The 13624-nt window shown below is 40.3% G+C and overlaps 1 protein-coding gene across 1 annotated transcript in view; it reads left to right on the top strand.

The window, feature by feature from the left end:
- Nucleotides 1-13624, top strand: part of CSMD3 (CUB and Sushi multiple domains 3) — a 796050-nt gene that overhangs the window by 359060 nt on the left and 423366 nt on the right. The window contains exon 11 of the mRNA XM_015417873.1: nt 5644-5765. Within this exon, the coding sequence (XP_015273359.1) occupies nt 5644-5765 (122 nt within the window). The remainder of the gene's footprint in view (nt 1-5643; nt 5766-13624) is intronic.

Raw genomic sequence — 13624 nt, 5'->3', positions numbered from 1 at the left:
CCTTCTCTTTCTTTCCCTCTTTGCTTCTCTCTTTTTATCCCCTCTTTCCTTCCTTCTTTCCTTCCTTCTTTCCTTCTCTTTCTTTCCCTCTTTCCTTCCTTCTTTCCTCTCTCTCTTTCCTTCCCTCTTTCTTCCTTCTGTGGTCCAACTCTAGTGAGAAGGGGTTTAAACTTTAAACCCCTTCTCTCTTTGCTCCCCCCCCTAAGCCAGTTGGGGAAGGGCAGGGGAGGCTTTTGAAGATGCCTCCCCCCCTTTTGCTTCCTCTTCAGATGATGTCAGGGGGCGTGGCATATGCTAATCACCTACTGGCTCATTAGCATATCATATGCTAATGAGCTCCTGCAGCTCTTTTTCTACTAAAAGACCCCTGACCCTAGTAATGTGTTTTCTTTTTTGCTGAAGATCTCTGGCTGTCCCACCCTGTCACAGTATAATATTTTGGCTGTTTGCTCAGCCCAGGAAACCGTGGGAAGGATTGGGAACCCCCTTTAATGGCACTCAAGATGTTTTTATATTCCAAATTAATGAAACATTTTTTCAACATAGAGGAGAAAGGTCAGGTGAAATCAGAGGTTGGAATTCCTGAGGTAAAATCAGTGCATGCACAGATTTTAGTTCTTATGATTCAGTTTAATGAGAGTTTTTAAAGCTATTAAGAGTTACTTAAAATCTTTATGTTAAGAGGCTTTTCCCCAGTGTTTTCCCAAACACTCCAGTACACTTTATATGAGTATTCTCTTACTCTTTCAGTTTCCAGAAGGCTGGTACACTCTATCCAGTACCCAAACCCCTTCTCTTGAAATGCCAATATTGGTCTTGATGTTTTAACTGACTCCAAAGGTCTCCAAAGGCAGTTTCTAACCACACCAGACCAGGGATCTCTGTATTTTTCAGAGCTACCTCCATGTTTGACTGGGTAGGGAAATTCTTCTCTCACTAGAAGATCTGTCCCCTTTCTTTGGCCAGAATGTGGGTCACCATCTAACTACCCACTCATCCTTGCCAACTTTCCCCAGTTCTCCTGTCTGTGTTAAACTGCTCTCAGTTAGGGCTGAATACTGAGACTGTCAGTACTTGACTCTCCTCAGCTAGAGCTGGAATCAGACTGAATTCTCCTCAGCATCCAATTCAGAAGTCTTTCTCTGCTCAGCTAATGCTAACCAATGAGATCCCTTGGACCAGCCTGTCACTCAAGGCTCTCTGGCTCTGTGAATAATTAACACTTCACAGTCCTTTACCTGTTTATACAGAATTTCTAAGCTTTAAAAGTGCAGTCCATCACACATGCCATAACACCTTTTCATTAAGATGGCATCTTGTCCTTTTATAATGAGCCAAGTTTCACCTCTGTCTTTTCACACCTATAAACATATTGCACAATTAGTGTTCTTAGTGAATTTCCCCATTCCATCAAAATAAGCATCAAAACAGATGGCACTGAGAGAGCCAAGATCTGATCTTTCCAGTATTTTTAAATGAGCTGATAGCTGCATAAAGTCCCAACTGGGATTAATGTACTATCAGAGAACTCCAAGAAATACCGGTTTTGCACAGATAATTTTGTTGAAAATTGTATAATCTTTATTATGTTCTGGTGTGACAAAATAAGGGACAACATTTAATTATTTTTTTAAAAAAATATTTAGATACCTTTCTAATGTACATTGATAAAGATGGTAGGGTTTCCTGGAAAATATTTTGATAAAAAAAATAAAAAAGTAAAGTTGTTGCATAGAAATAAAAAGACTGAAACCACAAAAAGGTGACAATTCTGTGTTTTTCTCACACTACAGGTGTTAGATTAGCAAGGCTAGCAAGTCTGTGTTATTAACTAATCACGATGTTGTGAATAGTCACTGTTCTTACCTTGTATGCATCTGAGCTTTGTATAAACATGTCACAGACTGTACTTCTTGCATTCCATTGGCTGTTGACCATATTGGCCAACAGTAGATACATTTCATGCATCTGATTATATGGAAACTAGTCCATGATGTAGACTCTATGAAAATATATGACATCATTTAAGTTATCTTGTTTCCATTTATTTAAAAAAAACTATCAAAAAGTACATGATGCCATTAGATTTCAAAGACTTTAAACAGCTGGGGTTTGTGTGAGTATATGAAAATGACAAATGGTAGAGAATTACAGTCACTGTGGGCCAGTAGTTAGAGTGAGTACTTCTGGGGACCCAGGTTCAATTTTTTCTTCTGCTTTGAAGTTTACTGGTCAGTCTCCCCCCCCCAACCAACGTCCCATGTTTGTTTTGAAGATAAAATGTGGGACAGAAAACAGTGAACACTACCCTAAGCTCCCTGAAAGTGTGGCATAAGAATGTGACGGTATTTCTTAAAGAAATGGTTTAGCTTTTGTAGGCTTTTTTAGAATTCCTTTTTTTTAATGCAGTCCAATTTCATTTTCATTTTATTATCAGTCATTTATTCTTGTAACTAATAATAAGGCTGCCAAACAAGATCTCCAATAACTGTCTTTATACCTCAGTAATTATCAGCATAGCTTAGAAATATGGAGAAATTATGTTTGGAGGAGTCGAGTGCAGGTTGCAAAGGAGCTTCTGGATAATTAGAGCACAACAAGGTCTTTTGAGCTCTCATCTCGTCTCTCAATCCCAGATAAATCTGTTTGGAAGTAACACTGATATCAATCACATTTCTTTCACCTAACACCCTGCCTTGATTACATCCAGTATCTCAAAAACTTATCAATTGTCAGTTCATGAGTGTGAATTATTTTTCATTACCCTCCTGCACTTTTTATAACATTCATTGTAATAAAATGAATTAGATAACAAATCTTTGATAATGATTCCATTCGTCCCCGCTGATGGTCACTACAGTCTCGTTTCTTTTCTTTTTTTATTAATTGAATGCATGTTTTATTTCATAATATTTATTCAACCAGATAAACTTATAGAACTTTTCCCCCTCTAAAGCAGGGGTTCTTAACCAATTTTTTGTGCCATGGATTCTTTTAGCAGTTTGGTGAAGTCTATGGACCACTTCTCAGAACAATGTTTGTAAATGCATAACATAAAATGCATACAATTATGAAGAAAACCAATTATACTGAATTACAGTTATAAAATTTTTTTTTTTAATTGTGATATAGTAATATAAGTGTTTCCAGGCCTTTTTTTGTAGAAAAAGCCCAGCAGGAACTCATTAGCATAATAGGCCACACCAAACAGCAAAACCAATTAGCATATTAGGCCACACCCCCTGACAGCACAGCTCATTAGCATATTGGGCCACAGACACCCTCATTACCAGAAGTGTGGTCATCCAGCCACACCCATCGTTTGCTTCTTATTCTGTTTACCTTGTTTGTTGTCAAAACCCAGGGCCTTTTTGTAGCAGGAACTCCTTTGCATGTTAGGCCACACACCCCTAATGTAGCCAACCCTAATGAGTTTCTGCTGTTGGGTGTGGCCTATTATGCTAATGAGTTCCTGCTGGGCGTGGTCAACTTGGGAGCCAGCCGGAATGCCGTTCCTGTGCGTTCCTGCCCAAAAATAGCCCTGAGTGTTTCTTTGTTAACACATTAAAAATGACAGTTTGAACTTATTTGAACTTTTACACTCATAGCCTACACGCCTGTCCATGTTACAGAAGGCTTCATCGCCTTACACAGAGTTAACAATTCTTATTTGAACTGTCCAGCTTTGCAAAACTTTAACAAACAATGAAAATGACTCATTTCCTTCCATGTATTGATCAATAAACAATTGCAGATAGGGAATACTGGAAAGCAGTGTCGATGTCTGGGTCACCAGTGTGAGAACTCGAGACTTCACTGTTCGGTGGCTGAATGACTACTAGGCGCAGAATTCCCCAATAGTTGGCCATCTACTTTGCACAAGCATCTGTAGGCAGGAAGACTGCCATCACATGCAATCTAGCGACAGGTCTAATAACTACCATAATTTCCAAGTAGTGATGAGCAGAAATGATATTTTGAGATAATCTGCAACAACTGTAATGTGGTATGAAAATATCTGTGATTTCTATTGGTGACAAAGTCACAGGTACTGCTAATATTGCTGTGGCTTGTTACCTGCATTTATAATTGAAGGGCATGCTAAATATCACTTAGCAGTTAGTGAAAATAAAGATGTAATTTGTTTTCCCCCATCCAAGTTCATGGATCTGCTGAAATCTATTCACAGACCCCTTGGGTGTCTGTGGACCCCAGGTTAAAAATCCCTGCTCTAAAGTCACCCAAGTTAATCCTTCCTGATGAATGTGTAGCTATTAAATTTGCATTCGTCTCTATCTCATCACAACCATTAAGCAAAGAGATAAGGAAACAGACTTCCTGTATACTTTCCTGTGGTGAACTCTCATCTAACCCCTGATTTTTTTTTAATGGATAAAACGACACATTTATTTTGAATGTAATAATGCAAGGATATCAATGTTTGAATATTTTATGTAAAGGCTTATGCATAAATTGTGCATCTAGTTACTCTAATATAAATTTCATTATTGTGTTTTGGGATGTAGTCTCTGGATTTATAAGATGTATTTTTCCTTATTAAAATCCTGACGTTTCTACATAATAACAGATGGCAGATAAGAAAGTGACTGTGGGATGCACCTTCTGAATATATTATATCAATCCATCTAATATCTAAAATCCTATACAAATAGTAGCAGCTGTCAGATATATTTATGAAAAAAGCAAATCCTAAAAGGGAACATTTGATCTTTCATTTACAAGTGGCAAGACCTAAGTATGGTTTAAATGTACACCATGTTTTATTGTGTTAATAAAGTGTGATAGTAGTTCTGCTGATCTAAATCATATACTTGTGATTATTCTTACGATAAATTGGTTTGGCTCAAGGTGTTTGTTACATGCATTATTTAATGTGTGAACATTAAAAAATGAAACAAGGATTTACCATTCCCTAATGACAGTTAAAATAGCCTGCAGAAATCAAGAATAGCTTTACCTCAGTTAGTTTGTGAAATGTAAATCTACCTGTCCTTGTTTATTCCTTTTTCAGAAAGGTAGACAGGGTTCACACGAGACTTAAAGATTCAAGGCCAAAAAGCCATATATGGTATGTGAAGTCTGAGGCACTAACAGCTTACCATGCCATATATAATTTTAATGTACATACTTAAGACCAATGCTCCCTCTAAGCTGTGGAGTCTTGTGAGCTACTGGCATTAAAGTTGTGAGCGAGCAATTTGGCTGCTGCATAAATTAGTTTGCTCTGGAGCCATCCTCCCTGAGCTAAGACAAAATGTGTGAGCTGGAGGCTAAAAAACTGTGAGCCAGCTCACACTAACTCAGCTCAGAGGGAACACTGCTTAAGACTTGGAATCAGAGGGCTGTATTCTCCTTAATGCTCACAGGAAGCAATACAAAGTAGAGAGGCAGAGTGGTGGTGCCCTTTCTTTGCCCAAAGGATGGGTCTGGGCTAAGAAATGTTGATGATCACTGGCACATCCCAGTGCTTTGACTCTGCAGAAATCAGTCTTTAATATATCAGAAGTCCTTTTCCATTTTTGGACATATGCAGTAATTCTAATAGCCATGAGTATCTTAATAAAAGTTATGTATAAAATATTGTGTTATAACTAATACAGCTTTTTATTCCTTCTGTTACAGTAAAGACTTGTGGATCTAATCTTCAGGGGCCCAGTGGAATCTTCACATCCCCAAACTTCCCATTCCAGTATGACAGTAATGCTCAGTGTGTTTGGGTCATCACAGCTATCAACCCAAACAAGGTAAATTCAAATCTAAGAAAATGTTAAAGACCTTTATTGAATAACCGCAACCAGAAGGGCTGACAGCTATAATATGACTTAGGTATGCCTTGTATATGTCCACTGTAAATTTAATTGTTTAATTCACTGAATAATTAACTGCACATAGGTTCAACGAGGTCAAATTATACCTGAAGGTTTTCCCATGAAATGTAAAACCATTTTTGAATGGATGATAAGAGTTGTCACTTCAAGGCCTCTGGTTACATCATGCGTATGCATCAGGCAGCCCTGGATAGACAGGAAGGCATCATCTTTTTATCCGTTTCTCCACTCAGCTTTCACCTTCTGTCTTTTCCATGGATGCTTTTGAATTTCTCATTGATCGTGATTTGAAACCAAATACTTCTCATTCCTGCATTGCAGCACAGTGGAATGGAAATAACAACAGTTGTTCTTGATTTTTGTTCACTTGTTTTGAACATTTTTTCAACAGGGAATCCAAATCTTCAAGTGGATTTAAAATGTTGTAATGATTATTAACTTTTACGTAATGGCAATGCACAAAATGTGGATAGAAGTTTTTAAAAGAAAGAGAAATGGTGAAGAAAATGGTTGATAAGTCACTGTGTCAACAAATGGGAAAAGCGTAAAAATGCTAAAAATGCCCAGGGGTCATTTCGTAGAAAAAGAGGTGCAGGAGCTTATTAGCATAATTTATTAGCATACCTTATTTGCATATGCCATACCCCCTGACCTCATTGGAAGTGTGTCAGGAGGCAACACCCACTGCTCAGGCTCCACTGAACTGTTTTGGATTGCTAGCTATTGGGGGTGGGGGAACATGCAGATCTGTCCTCACAAAGGAGGGAGAGCTTGGACCGGAATAAAACTTGCTTAAAGGTGCCACTGGACTGTTTTGGATTGCTAGCTGGGGGGGGGGAATGTGCAGATCTGTCCTCACAGAGGAGGGAGAGCTTGTACCTGAAGGTGGTCCGGGGGGGTACAATTTACCTGGCTGCTTCTTGCTCCTCATGGTCCAACTGAGGGCTGCTGGTAGCAGGGGGTGGGGCTTATTGCATGTGCCCTCCCCCTGGGCTCCCTACTGCCGGAGCTCCGCTCCTGTGCGCTCCCGCAGGAAATGACCCCTGAAAATGCCAATCACACCTGACACATTCCTATACAGGTTGATCTCGGGGATCAGATGTGGGATTCTCTGTGGAATTCTTCAGGGTTCCTGTTGTAGAGTAATTAGGTAGAATCCATAAGTTTTTGTACTCGCTGAAAGGGGCAAGGTGAATCTATAGACAGCCAGACTTTGCAGAAGCAACCAGTTCATTTTGGCCAATAAGCTTTGCTTTCAGCAGGTCTTCCATTCAATTGATTTCCATGGCTGTTTCTCTCCAATGACAGAGTCTGGAATATATCATGGGCATTGCTTCTGGGATGATCTTGTATCACTTGCTAACTAAGCTAGTTTTGCTTGATATGTTCCATAGGTGACACATATGGCCTCAAGGTAGAAATAGGTTTAGATGTAAATTTAAGGTTAATCCAAAGGCATTTTAAAATCTGCATTTTATTATTTGTTCTTTAGACTTTTCTACCTTGCATTTTAAAATAAAGCAATTTCTTTTATAATTTATGCATCACTCACAATGAGTGTCCACTTTTTTGTTTTATTAAATTTAGAAAAGAAAATAATGGCAAGACACACACTTTATCTCCACAGCAATTTATAGAATTATTTATTTATTTTATTAATCATTCATTAACCACCTTTCTAACTTATAAGAACTCAAGGCAGCTTACAGTGAAAATAATAATAAATAGCATTGAATGCATAAAATACATAAGAACTGGAAGTTCCAGAGCCAGTTTGTAGTGGTTAAGAGCAGCAGACTCTAATCTGGAGAACCAGGTTTGATTCCCCACTCCTCCACATGAAGGCAGCTGGGAGACCTTGGGGCAGTCACAGTTCTCTCAGAGCTCTCTCAGTCCCACCTACCTCACAGGGTGTCTGTTGTGGGGAGAGGAAGGGAAGGTGATTGTTAGATGCTCTGTGCCTCCTTCGGGTAGTGAAAAATGGAGTGTAAAAAACAGCTCTTCTTCTTAAAATCAACCATTTAAAATTGCTGGTATGGAGAAGAACTAATCAAATGCCGTCATGAATAAAACTGTCTTCAGTTGCCTCCTAAAGATCACGAGTGAGGGGACCAAGCACACCTGGGGAGGTAGCTCCATAATTGTGGGGCTTCCACTGGCTAATAAATGAAAAAGTCCTCTCTCATGTACCCACCAGATGAGCTTCTTTGGTTGATGTGACAGGCAAGAGGGCCTCTTCCTGTGATCTTAGTTTCCCCGCCAAGCACATATGGGAGAAAAAGGTCCTTTAGATACCCTGGTCCCAAGCCATGTAGCGCTAAAGGTAAGAATCAACACCTTTAATTGGGTTTAGGAGGAGATTGGAAGCCAGAATAATTGCTGTAGGACTGGGGTCACATGGTTTTAGTAGCAGGCTGCAACCGCCAAACACTCTTCAAGCCCCAAGCAGAGCATATTGCAATAGTCCAACCAAGAAGAAGAGGAAGAGGAGGAGATTGGATTTATACCCTGCCCTTCACTCGGAGTCTCAAAGTGGCTTACAAACACCTTTCCCTTCCCCTCCCCACATCAGACACCCTGTGAGGTAGCCAGGGCTGAGAGAGCTCTTTTAAGGACTGCCCTTCAGAGAACAGCTCTGACAGAACTATGGCTTGCCCAAGGTCTTCCAGCAGCTGCAGGTGGAGGAGTGGGGAATCTAACACGGTTCTCCCAGGTTAGAGTCCACGCACTTAACCACTACACCAAACTGACTCTTTAGATGTAACTATCACTGTGGCTATATCAGATTGAGTCAAGAACAGGCATAGCTGGCAAACGAACTGAAGGTGGGTGAAAGCACTTTGAAGCACAGCAGGCACCTGATTTTCTAAGGTGGCTGCTGTATCAAGCAGCACTCCCAAGCTGTGAGCCTGACTTTTCAAGTCCCAACTATGGAACAACCTCCTCAGGAAGGTGTGCCTGGCCTCCTCGGTGTCATTCTTCAAGAGGCAGCTGAAGATAATTTTATTTAGGTCTGTTTGGCAGTCCTAATTGGAGTTCTTAACCTGTGACTTTTATGGGTTTTATCATTGTTGTTTTTATTGTGTCTTTTTATAATGTTTTATTTATATTGTAAACTGCCTTGAGTCCCACAAGGGAGAAAAATGGCTAACAAATGTTTTAAATGAATAAAAAAATGTTTTAAATAATAATGCTGGGACCTGACAATCCACATTAATGGATTAAAATAACTGCAACTCATATGTTTCGCTGGTTTCATTTATGAGAGGTGGAGCTAATTTTTTTAAGATTAGGTCTGTTACTATAAACCATGAGTGCAGTAAACAAAACCATCTTCTGGATCTGGGGCATTTTTTGGGGGGAGGGGGTTGAACCTAACCTATGCATGTTATAGGTACAATTTTAAGCTACCATTGCACACACATCAGAGCTGCTTTTAACCCCCATTTTAGGGAAAAAAGAACAACAACCACCAAATAGCCTCTCAGGCCACATGCACTTGTAAGAAAGATTCCGCCATCAATTGGTGACTAATTACTGACATTAAAAATTAAAATCAAACTTTTTTTTAGCAACAAAAGCTGTTGTCCAGTTAAAACTGAACTGAACAACTGTGCAGTCCTAAATAGTTACACCCTTTTAAGTCCATTCAGAACTACTTTGTGTTACAATTGTGTTATAATTGAGGCTGCAATCTCAAACACATTTGCTTGGGAATGAGACCTACTGAACTCAATAGGTTTTATATCTGGGTATGCAGACCGGAAGGTCTGTAGTTCGGCAGTTTGATACCCTAGTGCCGCATGATGGAGTGAGCTCCCGTCTCTGGCCTCAGCTCCTGCCAACCTAGCAGTTTGAAAGCAAGAAATTGCAAGTAGGTAAATAGGTACTGCCAGGGGGGGGGGGTGTAGAAAAAGCCCAGCAGGAACTCATTAGCATAATAGGCCATACCCAACAGCAGAAGCATATTAGCATATTAGGCCACACCCCTGATAGCACATCTCATTAGCATATTAGGCCACACCCCCATGTTACCAGAAGTGTGGTCATCCAGCCACACCCACCTTTTGCTTTTTATACTGTTTCCCTTGTTTGTGTTCAAAACCCTGGGCTTTTTTTGTGGCAAGAACTCCTTTGCATGTTAGGCCACACACCCCTAATGTAGCCAATCCTAATAAATTTCTGCTGTTGGGTGTGGCCTATTATGCTAATGAGTTCCTGCTGGGCGTGGCCAAATCAGGAGCCAGCCGGAACTCTCCGTTACTGTCCGTTCCTGCCCAAAAATAGCCCTGGGTACCGCTTTGGTGGGAAGGTAACAGTGTGCACCTCGGCATTTAGTCATGCTGGCCACATGAGCACGGAAACGTCTTTGGACAGCACTGGCTCTTCGGCTTGCAAATGGAAATGAGCACCACCCCCTAGAGTCGGATTCGACTAGCTTTTGAGCAAGGGAAACCTTATTATGCAAGTTTAGGCCTTAACAATATGACTATTCTATGCCCATTGAATTCATTTTTCTTAGAATAGTGTAACTTTACTTAGGATTTCCTGTCATTGTTGCATCCCTAAGGGGGAGAAGAAGTCATCCCAATTTGAGATAAACCTTGTATTGTGTAGTGCGTATTGTGTAGATTCAGGTGTTGAAGCAGCGGGACAAAGTTTGAGTCCAGTGGCCCCTTTAAGACCTTGAATAAAACTTTTGTCAGTTTTAAAGATGGACTCAAACTGTGTATTGTGTAGTGAGTTATATACAATGTTTGATGGTGTTCCATATGCATGTGCCCATCAGTTATGCAAATTGTCCCCACTCGATTATCGTTTTCTAGAAAACACAATTATCCAATGTACATTTGGGTTAGAAAGGTTGTGGCAGATGGAGAAATCCCCGTGCTCGTGGCGCATTCTGTACACAAAGTTCTGCAAAGGTACATTACAGATTCAAGCTGAGACAAGAATAAAAAACAAAGCACTTGAAAGTGAAACAATGGCACCGGCTATATGAACCTGTGATTTGTTGCCAATATGACAGAACTGCCCAATTGCACTCCTGCTTTTTATGAGTCCTTCTTTAAAGGCTAGCTATAAAGTGGATACTGGCATGCTCAAAACTTTTTTCTATTAATTTTGGTACAGAATTCTACAGAGACAGCAGATTTTTCACTCTCTCTCTTTCTCTCTTTTATGATCCAAGAACTAGTTTAGATGTTTTATTTATCTGTGACTACACAGGAGTGCATCAGGATATGCCAGAAATCATAACATTTTTGATGACTACAGCAGTGCTGCATTAGAAACAGGGTGATTTCATGGTAACTTGAACTGAATTTGGTCAAGTGTAATAAAAACATTTCAAATTTTAAAGTGCTGAGACCTTTGTTTTTGGGACAGGTGAGGTCTGCACTCATCCAAAACAGCACTTCCCTCCCCCAAGGACATGGGGATTTATCTTCCTCTATTCAGTTGAGACAAATAAACTAAAACTCAGTTCAGACAGCACTGAGGTGCTCTTGGAGAAGAATACTGCCAACCAGGGGTGGGGGGAGATTTGTGCTAGACTGGGTTGCGCTTTCTAAAGACATAGATTCCTAACTTAGATATACCATTACATCTGCAGTGTCAGGTTTCTTGGCATGCAGTTTCAGGTGGGTAGCTGTGTTGGTGTGTATAGAAGAACAAGATTCAAGAGCCCAGTAGCACCTTAAAACAAATAAGATTCCCATGGTATACATTTTCAAGATTCAGCACTCCCTTCAGCAGATACTTGTGGTATCTTTGCCCAGTTAATTTGTTGTGCCACTTACAGTCTTTCCTGAATAGGAAGAGTCTGCCGGCTATACACATCTATGTCTGATCACAACAATTCACCCTACGTGTGACTGTTTTGACTATCAGGATCCTGAAAATATTATGAATTGTAGACTTTATAATGCTGTCAACGGTTCTTCTTTTTAACTGAGTGCTAAATCGACAACAAGCTTGCTTAAACACATTTCTTTCTTTCTTTCTTTTTTTTAAGCCCCAACTGCAAACAGATATTATGGTTGCCCTATATTTCAGCTTTGTTCCATGGAAGTGGAAATCAGGCCCTGGAAATTATCCATCAAGATAACTGAGAAAGGCTGCGCCTGCAGAAATTGATCAATAAATAAGGCCACTCTATTTCCCTTCTCCATCCTTCACTAAATGTTTTAGTTATAGAGGAAGCAAAATATATGGCCTGTGCGAACATAGCACATTGCCTTGTCTCAGTGCAGTCATGGCACATGCATTATTCCAGAGTTTAACAGGCCTCTTAAAATCCTGTAATGAACCTTCGATCTTATATATTGACAGGTACTGAATGTAGTGAAATAGAGAACTGGATTTAACTCAGTGAGGTCTGAGGTGAAATCTGTGCACATACTCTGACTCAGATACCGCTTATCATTTATACCATGTGAAAAACATATTCCTCTCCTGTGAAGAAAAACAAAATGAAGGCTGTGAAGAACTTTGAATCGACTAAGATCTAATAATAATAAAATGAACAGATCTGTGTTGAAAAATACAACAGGAGTGCAATGCCTTTTCACAGGGACTTATCAAAATATGACAAGAGAGCCTTTGAGTTCCTCCAGAACTCTTTGTCAGGTTGGACATGAAGATATGAAGTTGCCTTATACTGAATCAGACCATTGATCCATCTAGCTCAATGTTGTATCGGGAGAGAGAATATTTCAGGGCATAATGGAGAAGCCTCTAGTCTGCAGTGTGTGAAGGCTTTCCTCCCCTCCCCTTATTTGTATTGAATATCCACTGTGATTATGAGTTTTTATTCTGCCCATTGAAGGCTGTATAATCCCCCCCCCACCGATTGAATCACCCCCCTGTGCTGTTCATTGATTTTATTTCATGTACATTTTTATAGCCCACCTTTCTCACTGGTACTCAAGGCAGATTGCAGAGTGTAAAGCAATGCAGTTAGCAGGATGGAGGCTTTGATAAGCAATTCAATTGGGTTAGGACTGCAGAAATCAGAAATCCCGTAACATGACATGTTAAACAATGCATAGATATTACATAGTGGGATAATACATTCAGCAACAGGTACATGCTGTACACAGTAGTATAATCCACAGACCCTTTCCCTTTATTAAAGAATCTTACTGAACAATTTCATTATAATATAGCTCTATTACCTTTGTAAAAAATGACCTCCTGAATTGTTTTAATGCGGTAAGGCAGCCAACATCTATCCAGTGGAAGTGGAAGAAGACCTGCTCCACTGGGCTGATAGATGAGGATGGAGAATTACAGAACTGTGATTCTTCTTTAGCCTGGCATTTCTCCTGAGGGAGCACTGGGGGGGGGGTAACTCCAGAGGGGCTTTTTCCTCTTCCAGCTTGCCATTTTAGATTGTTGCTGCTGTGATTACATCATGGAGGAGTGTTGGGAGGTAGGTGACATTTAAAATCTGATTGGCTCACGGTAGTTAGCATGTTGGACATGGACTAGGACAGGGGTCACTCCCCAACCTTTCTGAACCTTTGGGCACCTTTGGAATTCTAACACAGCATAGTGGGTGCTGCCATAAAATGGCTGCCACAAGAGGTGGAGCCAGCCACAAAATGTCTGCTGCAACTTACCTTCAGAGCCAGTTTGGTGCAGTGGTTAAGTGTGCAGACTCTAATCTGGGAGAACCGGGTTTGATTCCCCACTCCTCCACTTGCGCCTGCTGATGTGACCTTGGGTCAGTCACAAGCTCTGGCACAGCTGTCCTTGAAAAAGAGCAGTTT

The sequence above is a fragment of the Gekko japonicus genome, unplaced genomic scaffold (assembly GCF_001447785.1).
Source record: "Gekko japonicus isolate JY-2015 unplaced genomic scaffold, Gekko_japonicus_V1.1 scaffold449, whole genome shotgun sequence".
Lineage (NCBI taxonomy): Eukaryota > Metazoa > Chordata > Lepidosauria > Squamata > Gekkonidae > Gekko > Gekko japonicus.
The sequence above is the reverse complement of the archived record's forward strand: the minus strand, read 5'-3'. Positions and strand labels throughout refer to the sequence as shown.